Source organism: Sinocyclocheilus anshuiensis, unplaced genomic scaffold, assembly GCF_001515605.1.
Source record: "Sinocyclocheilus anshuiensis isolate Anshui unplaced genomic scaffold, SAMN03320099.WGS_v1.1 scaffold260, whole genome shotgun sequence".
Taxonomy (NCBI): Eukaryota; Metazoa; Chordata; class Actinopteri; order Cypriniformes; family Cyprinidae; genus Sinocyclocheilus; species Sinocyclocheilus anshuiensis.
Genome location: NW_015557134.1, coordinates 692849 through 712563, shown reverse-complemented (window position 1 = coordinate 712563; position 19715 = coordinate 692849). Strand labels below are relative to the sequence as shown.

The following is a 19715-nucleotide window of genomic DNA, read 5'->3' as shown; positions in this document are numbered from 1 at the left end:
CCAAGCTAAAAAATAATAATGCGCATTTGATCAGATATAACTGCAGTACAAGATTATGAGATGCATTATTTGAATGCTTGGCCAAAGAGATGTGTCTTTAATCTAGATTTAAACAGAGAGAGTGTGTCTGAACCAGAACCAAATATGCCTGTATCAGAGACAGGCATATTTCTGTCATCAACTGTTTTTCAGATTTATGATAGCCTATTACATTATGAAAACCCAGTTTTGGTGGGCTTTTTAATGCAAACTGTGTTGTTATAAGAGTGTGAAGTTGAATGAAGTGTATAAAATGAGGATATCAAATACTCAATTTACTGCTTGGATTTTCTTTCAGTCTCTGTCAATCAAGTCTCTCTGTCCCTCAGTGCTGAATATAAATCCTGCACAGTGAGCTCTTGTGTGTTATATTGAGAGATACTCATTGCATGCTGCTACAAACTGTCTTTATATGGGAGGGGAAAAAAACAGAAATAACAAACCCTTGCTTCTATCCAAGCTTAAACAGTTACTTATTTCCTATGGAAAGTAAAGGACTGAATGAGCTATTCCTCTGAAGATTTCTGCTTTGCTGTCAGTACCATCATTGTGTATTTAATGCATCCAAATTTTAAATCATCCCCCTTAATCCTCTTAAAGATTCATGATGAGCATCATAGGGCAATTTTACTGATATTACTGCTGCTAAAGGTGTGGGTTCTGCATTAAGCTCTTACAGAAGCTGGGAGTGGCTTCTCTGCAGTGAGCGTGCAGCCAGATATCTGAAACACCATCCAACATCAAATGTGTGTCACAGCTGTAGCACTAATCCTGTCTCTAAGGTCCACTGCCCAGTTCTCATAAATATTACATTTATATTGAAAAAAGAAAAACAATGCCTTGTGGTGTCATTTACCATATGCCAAAAAAAATGTATGTTTCCCAGTTTAGTTGCAGAAAAGTGTAAACTGTAAAACACATTCATATAGTACAATGCATACTTTTGTTTACATTTAATAATTTAAAATTTTAGCTTGAATGATTTCAAAATGGGAGGGGGGATCACAAACAAAATACAGAAGAGTGAACTAGTGTAGTAATTTGTTTATCATAGTGACCTCTTCCTTTGCAGTAAAATGGTGTCCTCACATTACCAACAACTATTTAGTACATAAAGTGATCAGTGCAGATGTACTACAGTGCATTTTTACATCAAATTAGAAGTGAAGGATCAATATGAGTAAAGCTCAGACAGCACATGAGATCTGTGCTGGTGTTTGTGAGAATGCTGACTCTCAGCCAGGGGGGAAGGAGGGGCCTTTTCTCTCTGCAGTGAGATTCTTTGTCCTGTTTTTGCCTCCTCAAAGCTGCTTGTGTCTGTATGTGCCTACATACGAGCTACAAACAGTGATACTGTCAATGTCAAAAATTGTATATTTGTTATTTTAGGGCACACATATTTGCAGGTCCTTACATATGTAATATAAAGGTTTACATGCAGTGCTTAAAAAATTAAGCACAGAGTGCCTCTTATTTTATTTTCCTTTACATGCTTGCTTCTGTTTATTCGGACAGCTTGAACACAACCCACACCACCTACAGATATGCATATCCATACACTCTCTTTCTCTTGTCCCTTGACAACATGCGTTTCTATGACAACAGACTGAGCCAGGCCATTCCATTTCTTCCTTAGGGGGGTGAGGGCTTGTCCATGTTGTTTGTGTGTAATGGGGGACTCTTGAAGTCAAAGAGTCAGTATACCCCCCTTTCTGGCTCTCCCATGCTCCCTCTTGCGCTCAGTAGAAGTGTTTACCATTGTAAGGGTCACCATTATCAATATAGCTTATTTGTTGTAGTTTTTTTGTTTGTTTGTTTTTGTTTTTTAAATTGTACATATTGCACAGTTACCATTGGTAAAAGGATTGATTTTGGCATTTGTTGTGATTGCATACTGCTCATCCTCTTCTCCTTTAGAAGCAGAGATGATAAAACATCTATTCCACCCACAAATAATTATGATTAAAATATAATAATTGATGTATAAATAGTAATATATATATATATATATATATACACTAAAAATACTAACCATGTTTTTGTCTCTTTTTTCTCTCTTCACTTTTGTCTGCTACATTCCACCTCTTCACCTGGCTTTCGCCAACAAAGGTAAGAACAAATTCCCTTTTCTGTTAAAAATGTGTTAATGCCTCTGAAATGCAATGCTTAGTACATATGAACAGTGTCAACGTTTTCTTATTAAATTTTAATTGGAGGAGGCAAATATGTTGTTTTTTTCATATGTAGGGTACAATTGTGCTCAATGCACGTTTGATATTTCTCTCTAAATGATAAACAACAACATCAACACTTGTTTGTTACTATACGCACTGCCAAAAACTTTGTGCAACTAACGAAAATCCCTGAAATGATGATAAAATATTTTAGACAAAATATGTGTTATGATTTTTAGCTGTTCAGTGTAATTCAATATTACATTTTATTACATAAATATTGTATTGCAATATCAAATATAGTTGCATATTGTGACAAACTTTTATTTATCACTACTGCCCCATTATCAATATAGTCTGCCCTGGGGCCTTATGCACAGGATGGGGGGCCTTTATCTACAATGATAGGTGAAAGACCTGTCTAGCTGCCTTTATATTTACTGTATTTTGAATTACACTGTCAGTTAAAATGAAATAAAGAGTAATAATATGACTGTCATATTCATTGAAAGGGGGCTTTTAGCCCTGTTGTACCCAAATGTGTTTGCCTAATATGTTAGCCAGATGTGTATTGCCATTTTGATTCCAAATGCAACACATGAACAACACTCATAGTACAAAGTCCAGTGTCTGGCACACTGTCAGTGCAAAAAACGCAATAACAGAGGAAAAATGTTTTTGTAGCAAAACTGATGCTGTTACAACGAGAAAAAAAAAAACAGGTAAGTAAACAGCTTTATTCTGGATGTTTATTCAAACATCAATTTCTTCTGATGATCCCAATCGACGTAAAAATATTTTTCAGTGGACCTCATGCTGACGTAAGTATTTTGCGAAGATAAAAAGACAAACAGCTTTCCATGTATGGAAAGCTTGGATATAGTGGTTTCTTTTTTCTGAGCATACAAGTGCAGCTGCAGGAATAGCCCGCCTGTGTGGCGCTGTCCACTCAAGTGGTGCTGAAACGCTCACTTCACTCTGGCTGCTTGCGGTCTCCCCCTGCTCATGGTTGAGTCCTTTTTTGCAAGAGGATCATGCAGTAATGTACGGATAAAGAGCATTTGAACCACTAATATGAATGTTAATGTAATTATTTTACTTTTAAAGACGATAATTATAACAAAACGTTAATATTTCTAAAAATGGCAGTTGATCTTATTAAAATGTAGAATCATTATGCGCTTTCATTAATAACCTCCACACAAAGCAATGCACGCACCTGCTCAAACGTCGGTACTCCTGCGCTTATCTCTGTCGCCACATGATGGCACACGCTCATATTATTTTTAAAGCAGTTCTGTTTTAGATAATAGAAGCGCACACACAATAGACACACACACACACACACACGATAGAGTATAGTAGAAGATAATCTTCATCATCATAGATAAAAACAATATATGTATTAATTAAAAAAAAAAAAAAATTATTATTATTATTATTCATATTTTAATCTCTTATTTTTAGACATGTAGTGGCACTGAATCACTCTAAATCACTTTGACTTGCCTTACTCGTACTAGCCCTTTAAGATATTTTAAGAATTTGATTGGTTGAAGATAAATGTACAGTCGACCAATGAGGTACAGACTTAGACAAAGAGATCCACTCCCTCCCACTGCTGTGGCTGAGCTCTTTCTGAGCTCTGAGCACAGCGAACGCATGAAATACTCATTTCTATCAAAAGGACCTCTTACACTTAATAGGAATATGCAATCAATATACTTTCTGGGATTATGTCATTTTGAATATTTTGAAATCTTGAGAAAACGTTGATAAATCGTCAAAAGCTTGGAGCTTTTGAGATGATGGAATGTCTATTCGTTTTGAAGAGAATTTGGTGGTGCTGTGTCTTTATTCTTCCTTGGAGTACAATAGAGGCGCAGATTCGATACACAATTCCAGAAGAGCTAAGAGAAGGATCTGTGGTCGGAAATATCGCTAAAGACCTCGGTTTGGATTTATCTAAGATTATAGATCGTAAACTACAAATAGCAACTGAGACTGGTAAGCAGTATTTCGCCGTGGATGTGGAAAAGGGTGATCTTATTGTGAATGAGAGAATTGATAGAGAGGGTTTATGTGGATACAATGTCCCGTGTGTTTTGCCTCTTCAAGCCGTTTTAGAGAATCCTCTGCAGATGCATCGGGTTGAGATTGAAGTACAAGATATTAATGACAACACGCCCAATTTTAAATCTAATGAGCGTATATTAAATATTCCAGAGTCTATTAATTCAGGAGCAAAATTTCTCTTAGAGAGCGCTATTGACTCAGATGTACAGTCCAATTCTTTAAAATCATACAGTCTGAGCAATAATGAACATTTTGTTTTGAACGTGAAAACTCAAGATGCAGTCAAAATTCCAGAATTGGTACTAAAACAACCTCTTGATCGAGAAAAACAGGCTGTTCATAAGTTAATATTGACAGCAGCTGACGGAGGGAATCCAGTGCGCACGGGTACATGTGAGATCACTGTTGTCGTTTTGGATAATAATGACAACGCTCCTGAATTCGAGAAACCATTTTACGAGACTGTTGTTGATGAAAACGAATCGAGTCATAAAGAAATTATAAGAGTCAAGGCTATAGATTTAGACGAAGGGTTAAATGGAGAGATTGAATATTTCTTTGCAGACCAAACATCAGATACAGCATTGTTTAATATTAATCGACAAACTGGTGTCATCACAGTTAAAGGACAGCTGGATCATGAAAAAGCAAGCCTACATAAATTTGATATAGTTGCAAAGGACAAAGGAAATCCTCAAATGGAGGGCCACTGCAGTGTAAAGATAAAGGTTAATGATGTAAATGACAACGCACCTGATATAATCATTACTTCCCTCTCAAGTCCGATTCCTGAGAACTCCTCAAATGGCACTGTCGTTTCTTTAATTAGTACAAAAGATGCAGATTTAGGAGAGAACGGTAAAGTTAAACTTACGTTGGCCCCTGGAACACCGTTTAGATTAAACCCTACAGCTTCCAATCATTACGTACTACTTACCAACGGTCCTTTAGACAGAGAGACTTATTCTGAACATAAAATTGAGCTGAAAGCAGTTGATGCCGGTTCACCACCGCTATCTAGTGGAAAAACAGTCACAATCGGAATCTCAGACGTAAATGACAATCCTCCAATGTTCGCTGAGAAGTCGTACACGGTTTACGCTAAAGAAAACAGCGCTCATGACTCAATATTGTGCTCAGTCTCCGCCCATGACCCAGACTTAGGCGAAAATGCCAAAATCTCCTACTCCATTTTGGACTCTAAGGTTCAGGACGTTTCTGTATCTTCTTATATCTATATAAACTCAGAAAACGGAAGTATATTTAGTATGCAGTCATTTGACTACGAGAAAATCAAAGTGTTTCAGATCCTCGTTCAAGCTAAAGATCATGGCTCTCCATCTCTGAGCAGCAACGCCGCCGTTCATGTGTTTATTTCGGACCGGAACGACAATGCACCTGCTGTCATTTACCCGTCCACATCCATGGGGTCTGTCTCTCATCAGAGAATGCCCCGTTCTGCTAAAGCAGGACATCTCGTTACTAAGGTAACAGCAGTGGACGCGGACTCGGGTCATAACGCCTGGCTGTTCTACAGGCTCGCGGAGGCCACGGACGCGTCTCTGTTCAGTGTCAATTTACATACAGGAGAGGTGAGGACTAAACGCACTGTTTCAGAGCACGACGACTCCTCTCAGAGACTGCTGATAGAAATAAAGGATAATGGAGAACCGATCCAGTCCACCACAGTCACAGTGGAAATACTGATAGAGGACAGCTTTCATGAGCCCATCTCAGACTATAGAGAGAAAACTATTGAGCCCAACAAAAAAACTGGCAAAATTACATTATATCTGATCATCTCTTTGGCTTCAGTGTCCTTGTTGTCTTTGGTGACGTTTTTCATCTTACTGGTGAAATGTGCACGAGGCAGTAGAAGCTGCTGTATCAGGAGGACAAACTCTGAATACAAGAACCCCAACAGAAACCTGCAGATCCAGCTCAACACTGACGGGCCCATTAAGTATGTGGAGGTTCTGGGAGGAGACATGATGTCTCAGAGTCAGTCCTTTGGCTCCTATCTCTCTCCAATGTCAGAATTCAGTGATCTCACCCTCGTTAAACCCAGCAGCACCACAAACTTTACAGACACACTAAACGTGCTTGATGCGTCATTACCAGACAGCGCGTGGACGTTTGAGAGCCAACAGGTGAGCGCGTGAGATTTTGTATAATATTTTGTATATATTATTAGTTTGCATAATAATATTATTTTGAATATTACAGTTGGCACTACTAATGTCATACGTAGGTGACATTAATTACTCTATCCACATTACAACTTTCATAATCAATAAAAGTAACACTACATTTACATTAAAAGGGCTAGAGCTTTGCAGTGTTAATAGCTTTGATAAAAATGCAATGTTTTGATCATGGAAGCTGGTGATCAAACATTCATACCGATCTCTACACTGATACTTGATACTTTAATGAATGGATACACTCTTCGTTTTGTCATTTGATCCGAATATCATATTCGTATAGAATATACGTGAGATTTAGTCAGTCGAAACAGATGAATTTATCTAAATTGTCTCAGGAAAATAGTGATTAGTGACATTGTATTGTGTTGAATATCGAATTTTGTGTATATTTGTTAATGTAAGGTTTGTGGGCATGTTTTTAGAAAATTTGGAGTAAAAATATCGTTTTTATTTTGAAGTAGAAATAAATAAATACAAAAAAACATATACTGATTGTTGAAAAACAATGGTTGTTTCAATGTAAAGTGAGCTATGAAACAACTGTATATATTCTGCATAGGTGTTGAGCTTGGCTTTGCTCTGCCTCTTTAAGACTGATTCATGTTGTGACTGGAGAGCGCTCGTCCAATAACAGGACCGCACTGCACAAAGGGATCTACTCCCTCCCCCGACATAATAATGCGAACCATTACGCACAGACCTGAGACAAAATCCACTGCACTCGCTGCAATGTATTAAACAACGGAATATAATATGCATTTCTATACATTTTAAAATGTTACGTTATTTTCATGAAGGCTTATAGTCGTAAAATGAATGTCAGGATATTGGAATTAACAATCATTTGTCGTGTTTGGAAATGACTCAAATACAAAGGAGATTTTTGCTTTGGCGGGCGCTGTGGCTGTTGTGTTTCGCTGTTTTGTGGAGAGATACAAAGGCGCAGCTTCGTTATACAATACCGGAGGAGCTGAAGGAGGGATCTGTTGTTGGAAATGTAGCTAAAGATCTCGGTTTGGATGTATCTGAGATATCTAATCGTAAAGTACGGATAGCATCTGAGTCTGGTAAGCAATATTTCAGCCTGAATTTGCGGAACGGCGAGCTGCTTGTGAATGAAGTAATAGACAGAGAAACACTGTGCGGACAAAGCGGGAGTTGTGTGTTACCAGTGCAAGTCATTATCGAGGATCCACTCCAGTTTTATCGTGTCGAGGTGGCCATACAATATTATTGATGTCATTATGTGCAAACACGAATTATTCTAACCACTTTACAATTTACAAATTCACAAACATATTTGCACCATCGATCTAATGCACAAACAGTGCAATTTTTGTTTTTTGTTTTTTTAATATGGAACTTGTAAATAATACTTTAACACTTACTTAATAATAGAATAACACTTAAAAGCGATATTCATGTGCTACATATTTGAGCGTCCATATGCTTATATGCAGCATCTCCATAAAGATTACCTTTTTTTAAAAAATACTGATTTCAGTTTTGCAGTATAGTCTTTCTAAATATCCCATTTATCTGCATTTGCTTTTAAAACGAGTAATTGTGGAGGAAAATAGTCGTTTCAATGCAACATAAAAGAACTGTATTTATTCTGCATGGGTGTTGAGCTTGGCTTTGCTCTGCCTCTTTAAGACTGATTCATGTTGTGACTGGAGAGCGCCCTTCCAATAACAGAACCGCACTGCACAAAGGATCTACTCCCTCCCTAGACATAATACTGAGAACCATTACGCACAGACCTGAGACAAAATGCACTGCACTCGCTGCAATGTATTTAGCTACGGAAATTAATCTGGGATTCTATAAATTTTACTTTTTTAAAAATATTACACTCTTTTTGTAAAGGCTTATAGGCGTAAGATGAATGTCAGGATACTGGAATCAACGATTATTTATCGTGTTTGGAAATGAGGACTCAAATACAAAGGAGGATTTTGCTCTGGCGGGCGCTGTGGCTGTTGTGTTTCGCTGTTTTGTGGAGAGATTCAGAGGCGCAGCTTCGTTATACAATACCAGAGGAGCTTAAGGAGGGATCTGTTGTTGGAAATGTAGCTAAAGATCTCGGTTTGGATGTATCTGAGATATCTAATCGTAAAGTACGGATAGCATCTGAGTCTGGTAAGCAATATTTCAGCCTGAATTTGCGGAACGGCGAGCTGCTTGTGAATGAAGTAATAGACAGAGAAACACTGTGCGGACAAAGCGGGAGTTGTGTGTTACCAGTGCAAGTCATTATCGAGGATCCACTCCAGTTTTATCGTGTCGAGGTGGCCATACAAGATATTAACGACAACTCTCCAATATTCTTGTCGGAAATAAACACAATTGAGGTGCCAGAGTTAACATTAATTGGAGCAAGATTTCGTTTGGAACCTGCTCAAGATCCTGACGCTGGAACGAACTCCGTGCGCACATATGCGCTTAATAAAAATGAACATTTCGCTATGTTCATGAACATTAAAACCGATAAGGATGGAACAAAAGTCCCAGAAATAGTTTTAGAGAAAGCTGTCGACAGAGAAAAACAGTCTGTACACCATCTAATTTTGACAGGTATTGATGGAGGTGATCCAGCGAGGTCTGGAACTATGCAGATTTCTGTGAAAATTGTTGATGCAAATGACAATGCTCCCGTATTTGAACGGGAGTTATATGAGGTTAAAGTTATGGAGAGCACTGTCCCGGGTACAATGATACTGCCTGTAAAAGCTATTGACTTGGATGATGGTGTAAACGGTGAGGCTGAGTATTCATTTGCGGCACATACACCTGGAATAATTAAAAATTTGTTTGCTATTAATCCTGTGACAGGTGAGTTAGTCGTTTCCAAGCATCTCGATTATGAAACAAGCTCCTCATATAAAATTGACATACGTGCCAGAGACAAAGGATCATTTGCAATGGAGGGACACTGTACAATCCAAGTAACTGTTTTGGATGTGAATGATAATGCACCTGAGATTATCATCACCTCCTCACCCAAACCTGTGCGAGAAGATGCGCCCGCTGGGACTATGGTAGCCTTAATAAATGTTAAAGATTTGGATTCAAGCGTAAATGGAAACGTAACACTTAGCATGTCACAGGGCACTCCTTTTAAATTAAAGCCAACGTTTTCAAACCATTACGCGCTGGTGACAGATTCACAATTAGACCGAGAAGAGTTTCCTAGGTATGACATTGAGCTAAAAGCATCAGACTCTGGATCACCTCCACTGATATCCAGCAAACTCATTACAGTTAGTATACTAGATGTCAATGATAACCCTCCTGTGTTTTCTGAACGTGTGTACTTGGTTTATATTAAAGAAAACACCGCTCCGGGATCAATTTTATCATCAGTAACAGCATCAGATCGAGATACGGGAGAAAATGCCAAACTTGTCTATTCAGTTATCGATACTAATACTCAAGGCGTACCCGTCTCTTCGTATGTTTATATAAACTCTGAAAATGGTAGTATATTTAGCATGCACTCATTTGACTACGAGAAAATGAAGGTGTTTCACATCATCGTGATTGCTAAAGATCATGGCTCTCCATCTCTGAGCAGCAACGCCACCGTTCATGTGTTTATTTCGGACCGGAACGATAATGCACCTGCTGTCATTTACCCGTCATACGGGAGAGGTGAGGACTAAACGCACTGTTTCAGAGCACGATGACTCCTCTCAGAGACTGCTGATAGAAATAAAGGATAATGGAGAACCGATCCAGTCCACCACAGTCACAGTAGATATACTAATAGAGGAAGGCGTTCATGAGACAATCTCGGATTATAGTATGAAAACTACAGAAAACAACAACAACAACAACAAGAAAAGCGGCAAAATCACTTTGTACTTGATAATCTCTTTGGGCACCGTGTCACTTTTATCTATGTTGACATTATTTACGTTGATGATAAAATGCGTTAGAAGCAGCATCGGGAGTTCTAGTTGCTGTATCAGGAGGACAGATTCTGAATACAAGAACTCCAACAGAAACCTGCAGATTCAGCTCAACACTGACGGACCCATTAAGTATGTGGAGGTTCTGGGAGGAGCGCACTGCACAAAGGATCTACTCCCTCCCTAGACATAATACTGAGAACCATTACGCACAGACCTGAGACAAAATGCACTGCACTCGCTGCAATGTATTTAGCTACGGAAATTAATCTGGGATTCTATAAATTTTACTTTTTTAAAAATATTACACTCTTTTTGTAAAGGCTTATAGGCGTAAGATGAATGTCAGGATACTGGAATCAACGATTATTTATCGTGTTTGGAAATGAGGACTCAAATACAAAGGAGGATTTTGCTCTGGCGGGCGCTGTGGCTGTTGTGTTTCGCTGTTTTGTGGAGAGATTCAGAGGCGCAGCTTCGTTATACAATACCAGAGGAGCTTAAGGAGGGATCTGTTGTTGGAAATGTAGCTAAAGATCTCGGTTTGGATTTATCTGAAATATCTAATCATAAATTACGGATAGCATCTGAGTCTGGTAAGCAATATTTTAATCTGAATTTGCGGAATGGCGAGCTGCTTTTGAATGATATTATAGACAGAGAAACCCTGTGCGGACAACGCGCGAGTTGTGTGTTACCAGTGCAAGGCATAATCGAGGATCCACTCCAGTTTTATCGTGTTGAGGTAGACATACAAGATATTAACGACAACTCTCCGAGTTTCCTTTCAGACACAAAAATTATTGATGTATCAGAGACCACGCTAGCCGGAGCTAGATTTCATTTAGAGCCTGCGCAAGACGCAGATGTAGGGTCAAACTCTTTGCGAACGTATGCTTTAAATAAAAATGATTATTTTGTCTTACATGTTAAAAATGACAAAGATGGAACTAAAGTCCCAGAAATTGTTTTACAGAAAGCACTTGATAGAGAAAAACAGTCTATACACCATCTGATTTTGACAGGTATTGATGGAGGTGATCCAGCAAGATCTGGCACCACTTAGATTACTGTTAAAGTGTTGGATGCGAATGACAATGCTCCGGCATTTGAACAAGATTTATATGAAATTAAAGTGACGGAGAACTCTGCTCCAGGTACAGTCATTCATATAGTAAAAGCAATTGACTTAGACGATGGAGTAAATAGGGAAATAGAGTATTCGTTAGGATCTCTCACACCAGAAGCAATAAAGCAATTATTTTCAATTGACTCGGATACTGGCCAATTAACCATATCAAAGAGTCTTGACTATGAAATGAGCTCCACGTATAAATTCGACATACGCGCCAGAGACAAAGGAGCACCTGTAATGGAGGGATATTGTAGAGTTCAGGTGAATGTTTTAGACGTGAATGATAATGAACCTGAGATCACCATCACCTCCTCACCCAAACCCGTGCCAGAAGATGCGTCCGCTGGGACTATGGTAGCGTTAATAAATGTTAAAGATCTAGATTCGGGGGTAAACGGGAACGTAACGCTTGGCATTTCACCTGATACCCCATTTAAATTAAAGCCAACATTTTCAAATCATTATGCACTAGTAACAGATTCACAATTAGATCGAGAAAAGTTTCCTAGCTATAATATTGAGCTAAAAGCCTCAGACGCTGGATCACCTCCACTGGTATCTAGCAAACTCATTACAGTTAATATACTAGATGTCAATGATAACCCTCCTGTTTTCTCTGAACGTGTGTACTCGGTTTATATTAAAGAAAACACCGCTCCGGGATCAGTTTTAGCATCAGTAACAGCATCAGATCTAGATACAGGAGAAAATGCTAAAATTGTCTATTCAGTTCTCGATACTAATACTAAAGACGTACCCGTCTCTTCGTATGTTTATATAAACTCTGAAAATGGCAGTATATTTGGCATGCACTCATTTGACTACGAGAAAATGAAGATCTTTCACATCATTGTGCTTGCTAAAGATCATGGCTCTCCTCCTATGAGCAGCAACGCCACAGTCGACGTGTTTATCTCGGACCAGAATGATAATGCACCTGCTGTCATTTACCCGTCCACATCCATGGGGTCTGTCTCTCATCAGAGGATGCCCCGTTCTGCTAAAGCAGGACATCTCGTTACTAAGGTAACAGCAGTGGACGCGGACTCGGGTCATAACGCCTGGCTGTTCTACAGGCTCGCAGAGGCCACGGACGCGTCTCTGTTCAGTGTCAATTTACATACGGGAGAGGTGAGGACTAAACGCGCTGTTTCAGAGCACGATGACTCCTCTCAGAGACTGCTGATAGAAATAAAGGATAATGGAGAACCGATCCAGTCCACCACAGTCACAGTGGATATACTGATAGAGGAAGGCGTTCATGAGACAATCTCGGATTATAGTATGAAAACTACAGAAAACAACAAAAAGAAAAACGGGAAAATAACTTTATATTTGATAATTTCGTTGGGAACAGTGTCACTTTTATCTGTTTTAACATTGTTCACGTTGATTGTGAAATGCGTTAGAAGCAGCATCGGAAGTTCAAGCTGCTGTGTCAGGCGAACCGATTCTGAATACAAGAACCCCAACAGAAACCTGCAGATACAGCTCAACACTGACGGGTCCATTAATTATGTGGAGGTTCTGGGAGGAGACATGATGTCTCAGAGTCAGTCCTTTGGCTCCTATCTCTCTCCAATGTCAGAATTCAGTGATCTCACCCTCATTAAGCCCAGCAGCACCACAAACTTTACAGACACACTAAACGTGCTTGATGCGTCATTACCAGACAGTGCGTGGACGTTTGAGAGCCAACAGGTGAGAATTTTGCTATATTCAGAGCTGTCAATTATATCTGAATACAAATATGTCTTTAAATCGCACTGTGTTTTGCGAGTTCACATGCATATTTATTTATTTTTTTATTCTACACGTATACTATTTGGGCAAAAAAAAAGAAGGAAAGGCAGCTTTGTGTTTTTGAGCGTGCGTGTCTTCATGTGGGCTAAAAGGTGATGAGAACAGTTAATTGAGCAAAGTTCAGCACCACAACTGTGGACAGCAACACGATGACAACGTTAATTGTTTGCTCAAATAGAGTGCAATTTACTTAAGTTGTTCAGATTTGAGATTCTTATCGGTCATTAGTGACCACAGCTAGTAAATTTGGAGATAATAATCGATTTAGTTTGCCTTTTTTTAGATTTCAACGCACCATTTTGTGGATGCATGACTATAATTTCTATAGAAAAAGAGTAACAGATGCTTTTTTATATTAAAAAGTCTTTTTTTTCGTGTAAATTCAGTTCAATATTCAGTATACACACACACACACACACAGACACACAGGTTTCCTTTTCTTGTGACAATACAGAACTAACAGCATAAAACATTTTCAGCAAAAAGGTGCATGTTCGCCTTTAAGAGAGACTCTGTCCTCTATTGGACAGCAGCGCACTGAGCTCAGCGCCAATGAGGTGCGAGACTATACAAAGGGATCTACTCCCTCCCTTAGCAAGAAAGGGCTACAATGAGTGATAGGAGCTGTAGAAGGAGAATAGACTCGCGGTTATGACGCTGATCACCACAAAACCGACCCCTCGATCCAAACGGATTTTCAATTTTAATGAAAGAAGAAAAATTAGGTTTTTGTCTGGATATATGCGAAGCACTCGTTGATGGAAACGTTCAAATTACTGTGGAAATGAGACGCATTCGAGTGTGGAAACAGGCAGCACTTTGGCTGTTTGTTTCTCTATTATGGAATACAGTTGGAGCTCAAATTCGATACACTATACCAGAAGAACTAAAGGAAGGATCTGTTGTTGGAAACATTGCAAGGGACAATGGTCTAGACATTTCTGACATCGCTAATCGTAAGTTACGGATAGCCTCCGATTCTATTACGCAGTATTTCAGTGTGGATACAAGGAACGGTGAGCTGATAGTTAATGGCAGAATAGACAGAGAGGCGCTCTGTGGACAAAGCGCCAGTTGTGTAATGCCATTACAACTGGTTATAGAGAATCCACTGCAGTTATATCGTGTTAATATAGAAATACAAGATATAAATGACAATGCACCGAATTTTCAGACAAAAGACAGCATTTTGAAAATAGCTGAATCAGTAGTTGTGGGCGCAAAATTTCCAATAGAAAGTGCCGAGGATTTAGATGTCGGTAGCAATAGTCTCAAATCCTATGCTTTGAGTAATAACGCATTTTTCCGTTTAAATGTGAAAACACTTGAAGATGGTAAGAAAGTACCAGAACTGATAGTTGATAAACAACTTGATCGGGAGAAACAGTCTGTACATAAGCTCATTTTAACAGCATTAGACGGTGGCGATCCTGTTAAATCGGGAACTATTTTAATAAAAGTAATAGTTCAAGACACTAATGACAATGAACCGAAATTTGAACAATCGCAATATAAAGCATCTGTGCAGGAGAGTACAACATTTGCTTCAAGCGTCTTAACCGTAAAGGCCACTGATTTGGATGAAGGTATTAATGGCGAAATTCAGTATTTTTTCGGTGTACGTACACCAGATAACGTGAGGAAATATTTTAATATCAACGCTGAAACCGGAGAAATTACAGTGATTGGAAAACTAGATTGCGAGTTAACAAAATTATACATCTTTGACGTCTGCGCTAAAGACAAAGGGAGCCCAGAGCAGGAGGGCCATTCTTCAGTGAGGCTGCATATTATTGATGAAAATGACAATATTCCCGAAATCGTTTTGACATCTTTACCTAGCCCAGTGTCAGAGAATGCATCAGTCGGTACAGTTGTAGCTTTAATCAACGTTAAAGATTTGGACTCGGGTGATAATGGCAAAGTAAATCTTACCATCTCCACTCGTTTTCCTTTTAAACTAAAACCAGCATTTGACAATCACTATTCTTTGGTGACTGGCTCACTTTTGGACCGTGAAGCTAATGCAGAATATGACATAGAATTAGTAGCTACAGACTCTGGTGTACCATCTTTAAAATCTACGAAAACTGTAAATGTAAAAATACTTGATGTGAATGACAACCCTCCAGTGTTCTCACAGCTCTCGTATACAGTGTACATAAAGGAAAATAGCCCGCCAGGTGCTTCATTGTTTTCTGTATCTGCATCTGATATTGACCAAGACAAGAACGCAATACTGAGTTATTCAATTCTCGATTTAACTTCAAATCAATTTCCAGCATCATCTTATTTTTATATCAACTCTGAAAACGGAACTATTTATAGCATGAGCTCCTTTGATTATGAAAAAACGAAACTGTTCAGCATTGTAGTGCAGACTAAAGATCATGGCTCTCCATCTCTGAGCAGCAATGCAACTGTTCATGTGTTTATTTTGGACCATAATGATAACGCACCTGCTGTCATTTACCCGTCCACATCCATGGGGTCTGTCTCTCATCAAAGGATGCCCCGTCCTGCTAAAGCAGGACATCTCGTTACTAAGGTAACAGCAGTGGACGCGGACTCGGGTCATAACGCCTGGCTGTTCTACAGGCTCGCGGAGGCCACGGACGCGTCTCTGTTAAGTGTCAATTTACATACGGGAGAGGTGAGGACTAAACGCACTGTTTCAGAGCACGATGACTCCTCTCAGAGACTGCTGATAGAAATAAAGGATAATGGAGAACCGATCCAGTCCACCACAGTCACAGTGGAAATACTGATAGAGGACGGCTTTCATGAGCCCATCTCAGACTATAGAGAGAAAACTATCGAGCCCAACAAGAAAACTGGCAAAATTACTTTATATCTGATCATCTCTTTGGCTTCTGTGTCCTTGTTGTGCCTATTGACGTTTTTCATCTTACTGGTGAAATGTGCACGAGGCAGTAGAAGCTGCTGTATCAGGAGGACAAACTCTGAATACAAGAACCCCAACAGAAACCTGCAGATCCAGCTCAACACTGACGGGCCCATTAAGTATGTGGAGGTTCTGGGAGGAGACATGATGTCTCAGAGTCAGTCCTTTGGCTCCTATCTCTCTCCAATGTCAGAATTCAGTGATCTCACCCTCGTTAAACCCAGCAGCACCACAAACTTTACAGACACACTAAACGTGCTTGATGCGTCATTACCAGACAGCGCGTGGACGTTTGAGAGCCAACAGGTGAGAAACAGAATAATGATTAACTCAACATCAGTACAGACTTGTGATGTATTTTATTTTATTTTTCTCTTTTAGAAACAAAAACATAATTTAAGATGCACACATTATGGTGGACATGCTTGAAAGTTTGTGTGTGTGACGGACGGGGTAACTTGGCTTAAAATTCGCTTCTCTGACATAAATGGATTTCATATTTTACCAAGCATAAGCCATTTTATTTTTTTCTATGAATGCTATACGCACTTTCATGAGATCGGGTTAGCCTACAGCAATTCATTTTACAAATGGGAATACAACGAATTCATGACAATGTTTTACATTCAAGCTACCCGTAAAATGTATAGTGAAAAGTACTTTAAAAGCGTCTGGAATGCAATAAAGTAATTTTAAAGCATTTGCTGCATGAATTAAAAAAAATAGGCTAATAAATAATTCACATATCAGACAAAATTGCGTTGCAGAAAATCCTTTAAATTTTAAGGTATTCAGAACAGACCAAAATAAAAACCTGAAAATGTAAGCAGCTATATAATTATAGGACAACGTTTTACATATATCCCATATAGTTTGTGTTTTATTTTTTAATTGTACGGAATGATAAAATAAAACGCAAATTACAATCGGGCCGGTTTTAGGCTTTTCCTTATTTTAATATTTTAGACATCCATCAATTATGGTGATGAAAAAAATGACTGGCCATCTCCTCATTGGATGTCCCAGAGAAATGCAGGGATTACATAATGAAAGAGTTTATATTTTCGATTTGAATTATTTCGTTTTAAAGTAGTAATTTAAAGCTTTCTATATATTTTTATCATGTCTGTGAGGCAATTCGCGGAGTTTAGGTTCATCATTGTGGAGCGCTCCTGCTCAAGACCGAGACTGCAGAAAGCATTTGTTTTCTTTATTTTATAAAAGCACAACGTTTTGTTGATATTGTGAGTGCACACAAATAAAACTAGACCCTTTACAGTTTAGAATGATGTATTACTCTTACCTTTATGAGCAAAAATAACTGCGTATTTGAAGTTGTTTCCACTGTTAGGAAGAAAATGCAAGTGATCGCGCTGGTGCCCCCATGTCCTGCAGAGCGCGCTTCAGCTTCCACTCTCCGCACAAACGATTGGATATGCGTCTAACAGCGCACATTTATCTAGGTTAAACATTTAAACTAACATTGTGATATGCTTGAACTGTTTTATATATAGATTTTATTTTAGGCAAGTCGTGATGACTTGAGAAGGCTAAACTGATCAAACATATAGAGGCTATGATCAATTCACTGTCTGCCGCTGGCCGCTTGGTCGTTACTTAAAAAAAAATAAACTTACATTTAACGAACAAAAAATGTTCCAAACGTTTTTCTAAATTAACCATATATGTATATTACCAATTTGTTGAGTTTTAAAACATGTTACACATTCGTTCACAATTGTTCTAATAATCAGGGCCGCTGCTGGCCCAATGGGTGCCCTAAGCAGAATTGTATTCTGCCCCCACCCCCAAATATTGTGGATGTAAAAAAAAACAAAAACAAAAACACCTACTATAGGGGTCAAAACAGAACTTTAATAAAATATAAAAGTAAATAAATAAATAAATTGTAATTATATTGTATTACAAATTACAATTGTAGCACTAGACAGTTACCTATGGCTATTGTTTTATTAATACAGTTGTCCGATTGATTTTAGTCTCAAGCATTCAGAATTATGATAATCAGTTTATTGCCAAAGCATGGCATTTCAGGATACAAGCAACAGTATCCAGCAATATCCAATATATTTTGCTCATTTGAAGGGACATTTCTTCCCTTTTTATTCTTCATCTGTTCACCTGTCATGTAATAAACAAACAAACACAAACATGTTTGGTGTCTACTGGAAGCATCACAGATCAGAATCTTTGTGAGAATAATGACTTACAACAGAGTCAGTCCTATTAATACAAAGCAGGGCTGCTAATGGGTGCCCTCAGCAGGATTGTATTGTTGTGCCCCCCTCCCTCAAATATTATGGAAGTAAAAAAATAAAACACCTACTATAGGGGTCAAAACAGAACTTTAATAAAATATAAAAGTAAATAAATAAATAAATTGTAATTATATTGTATTACAAATTACAATTGTAGCACTAGACAGTTACCTATGGCTATGATTTTATTAATACAGTTGTCGGATTGATTTTAGTCTCAAGCATTTAGAAATCACGCAAAAGAAAACTAAGCAGTTTTACTACGATAAAACCCTGGTTAATTTTTTGTAAGGGTTGTGATGTCCACATGTTTTTGTTGAAGAAATTGAGGCTGTCGTATTTCTTTTGCAAAAAGGTGGCCAAAAATTAAAGATTAAGTGGATATTTGAATTAAATGTTTGGTCAGTATTAAAGGACTTGATCGTCCTTTAAGTGTAACAACAGCAATTACCAGGCCTTTGGCTCCCTTTGCAAGCATTTGTAATAATAAATAATGTACATCAATTGTTTACTTTGTATTACATTATGTATTTTAAAAGTGTTAGTCAATGAAACCACTTAATAATTAATTAACCAATCATTATTGCCTCATGTTTTATATAATGCATTTCAAGTAATGTTAAAGGCTGTTGTTGGCTTAGGTCTGATTTTATAACCACAAAAAAATATTATCTTAACACTTATTTGTAAACTATGAAGTAACAAAATCATGGTTACTTTGTGGTTACCATCCATGGCTACAAGAACCATGATTTTTGGTTTTATTCGTAAAACCATGGCTAATTTTTGTAAGGGAACATGTAAAGTCAGAGAGAATATTAGATGCGTTGTCGGTGGTTAAATTATCACCGACATTAAAACACATTATTAACGTCAACATCCAAAAAAGTTTCACAGGATTATGTAGGCTACCTGAAAGTGATGCACGGCGCCGGATCGCTCATGTCTTTTCACGACATAGTTGTCCATCAATTATAATCATTTGCATTCAGCCGCAAACATGAGGTGCGAGTTTAAAAAAAAAAAAATTTTAATGAGGTGCCAGCAGTCGCGGGCGCGGATGCGGGAATGGCTCGTCACGTGTGCTTAGCCTACTGCGTTCACCGTAAAATGTATGTTTTATATATATATATATATATATATATATATATATATATGTTCATCTTTAGATTTTTTTTTATGT

At 38.2% G+C, this 19715-nt stretch overlaps 3 protein-coding genes across 4 annotated transcripts in view; all 3 read left to right on the top strand.

Annotated features, from left to right (window-relative positions):
• The window catches only part of LOC107677983 (protocadherin gamma-C5-like), a 54347-nt gene that overhangs the window by 6962 nt on the left and 27670 nt on the right, over nucleotides 1-19715 (top strand). The window contains exon 3 of one of the 2 annotated variants that reach the window (XM_016473063.1): nucleotides 14098-16559. In XM_016473063.1, the coding sequence (XP_016328549.1) occupies nucleotides 14133-16559 (2427 nt within the window). In that variant the 5' untranslated portion in view covers nucleotides 14098-14132. Of the gene's footprint in view, nucleotides 1-13943; nucleotides 16560-19715 lie in introns of those variants that run through there. The other variant, XM_016473060.1, reaches the window with a different exon arrangement.
• Nucleotides 3899-6451, top strand: LOC107677964 (protocadherin gamma-C5-like). The gene has a single exon (XM_016473043.1). The coding sequence runs from the start codon at nucleotides 4019-4021 to the stop codon at nucleotides 6449-6451; it is 2433 nt and encodes an 810-aa protein (XP_016328529.1). The 5' UTR covers nucleotides 3899-4018.
• On the top strand, nucleotides 8371-10161 carry LOC107677963 (protocadherin gamma-C5-like). The gene has a single exon (XM_016473042.1). The coding sequence runs from the start codon at nucleotides 8428-8430 to the stop codon at nucleotides 10159-10161; it is 1734 nt and encodes a 577-aa protein (XP_016328528.1). The 5' UTR covers nucleotides 8371-8427.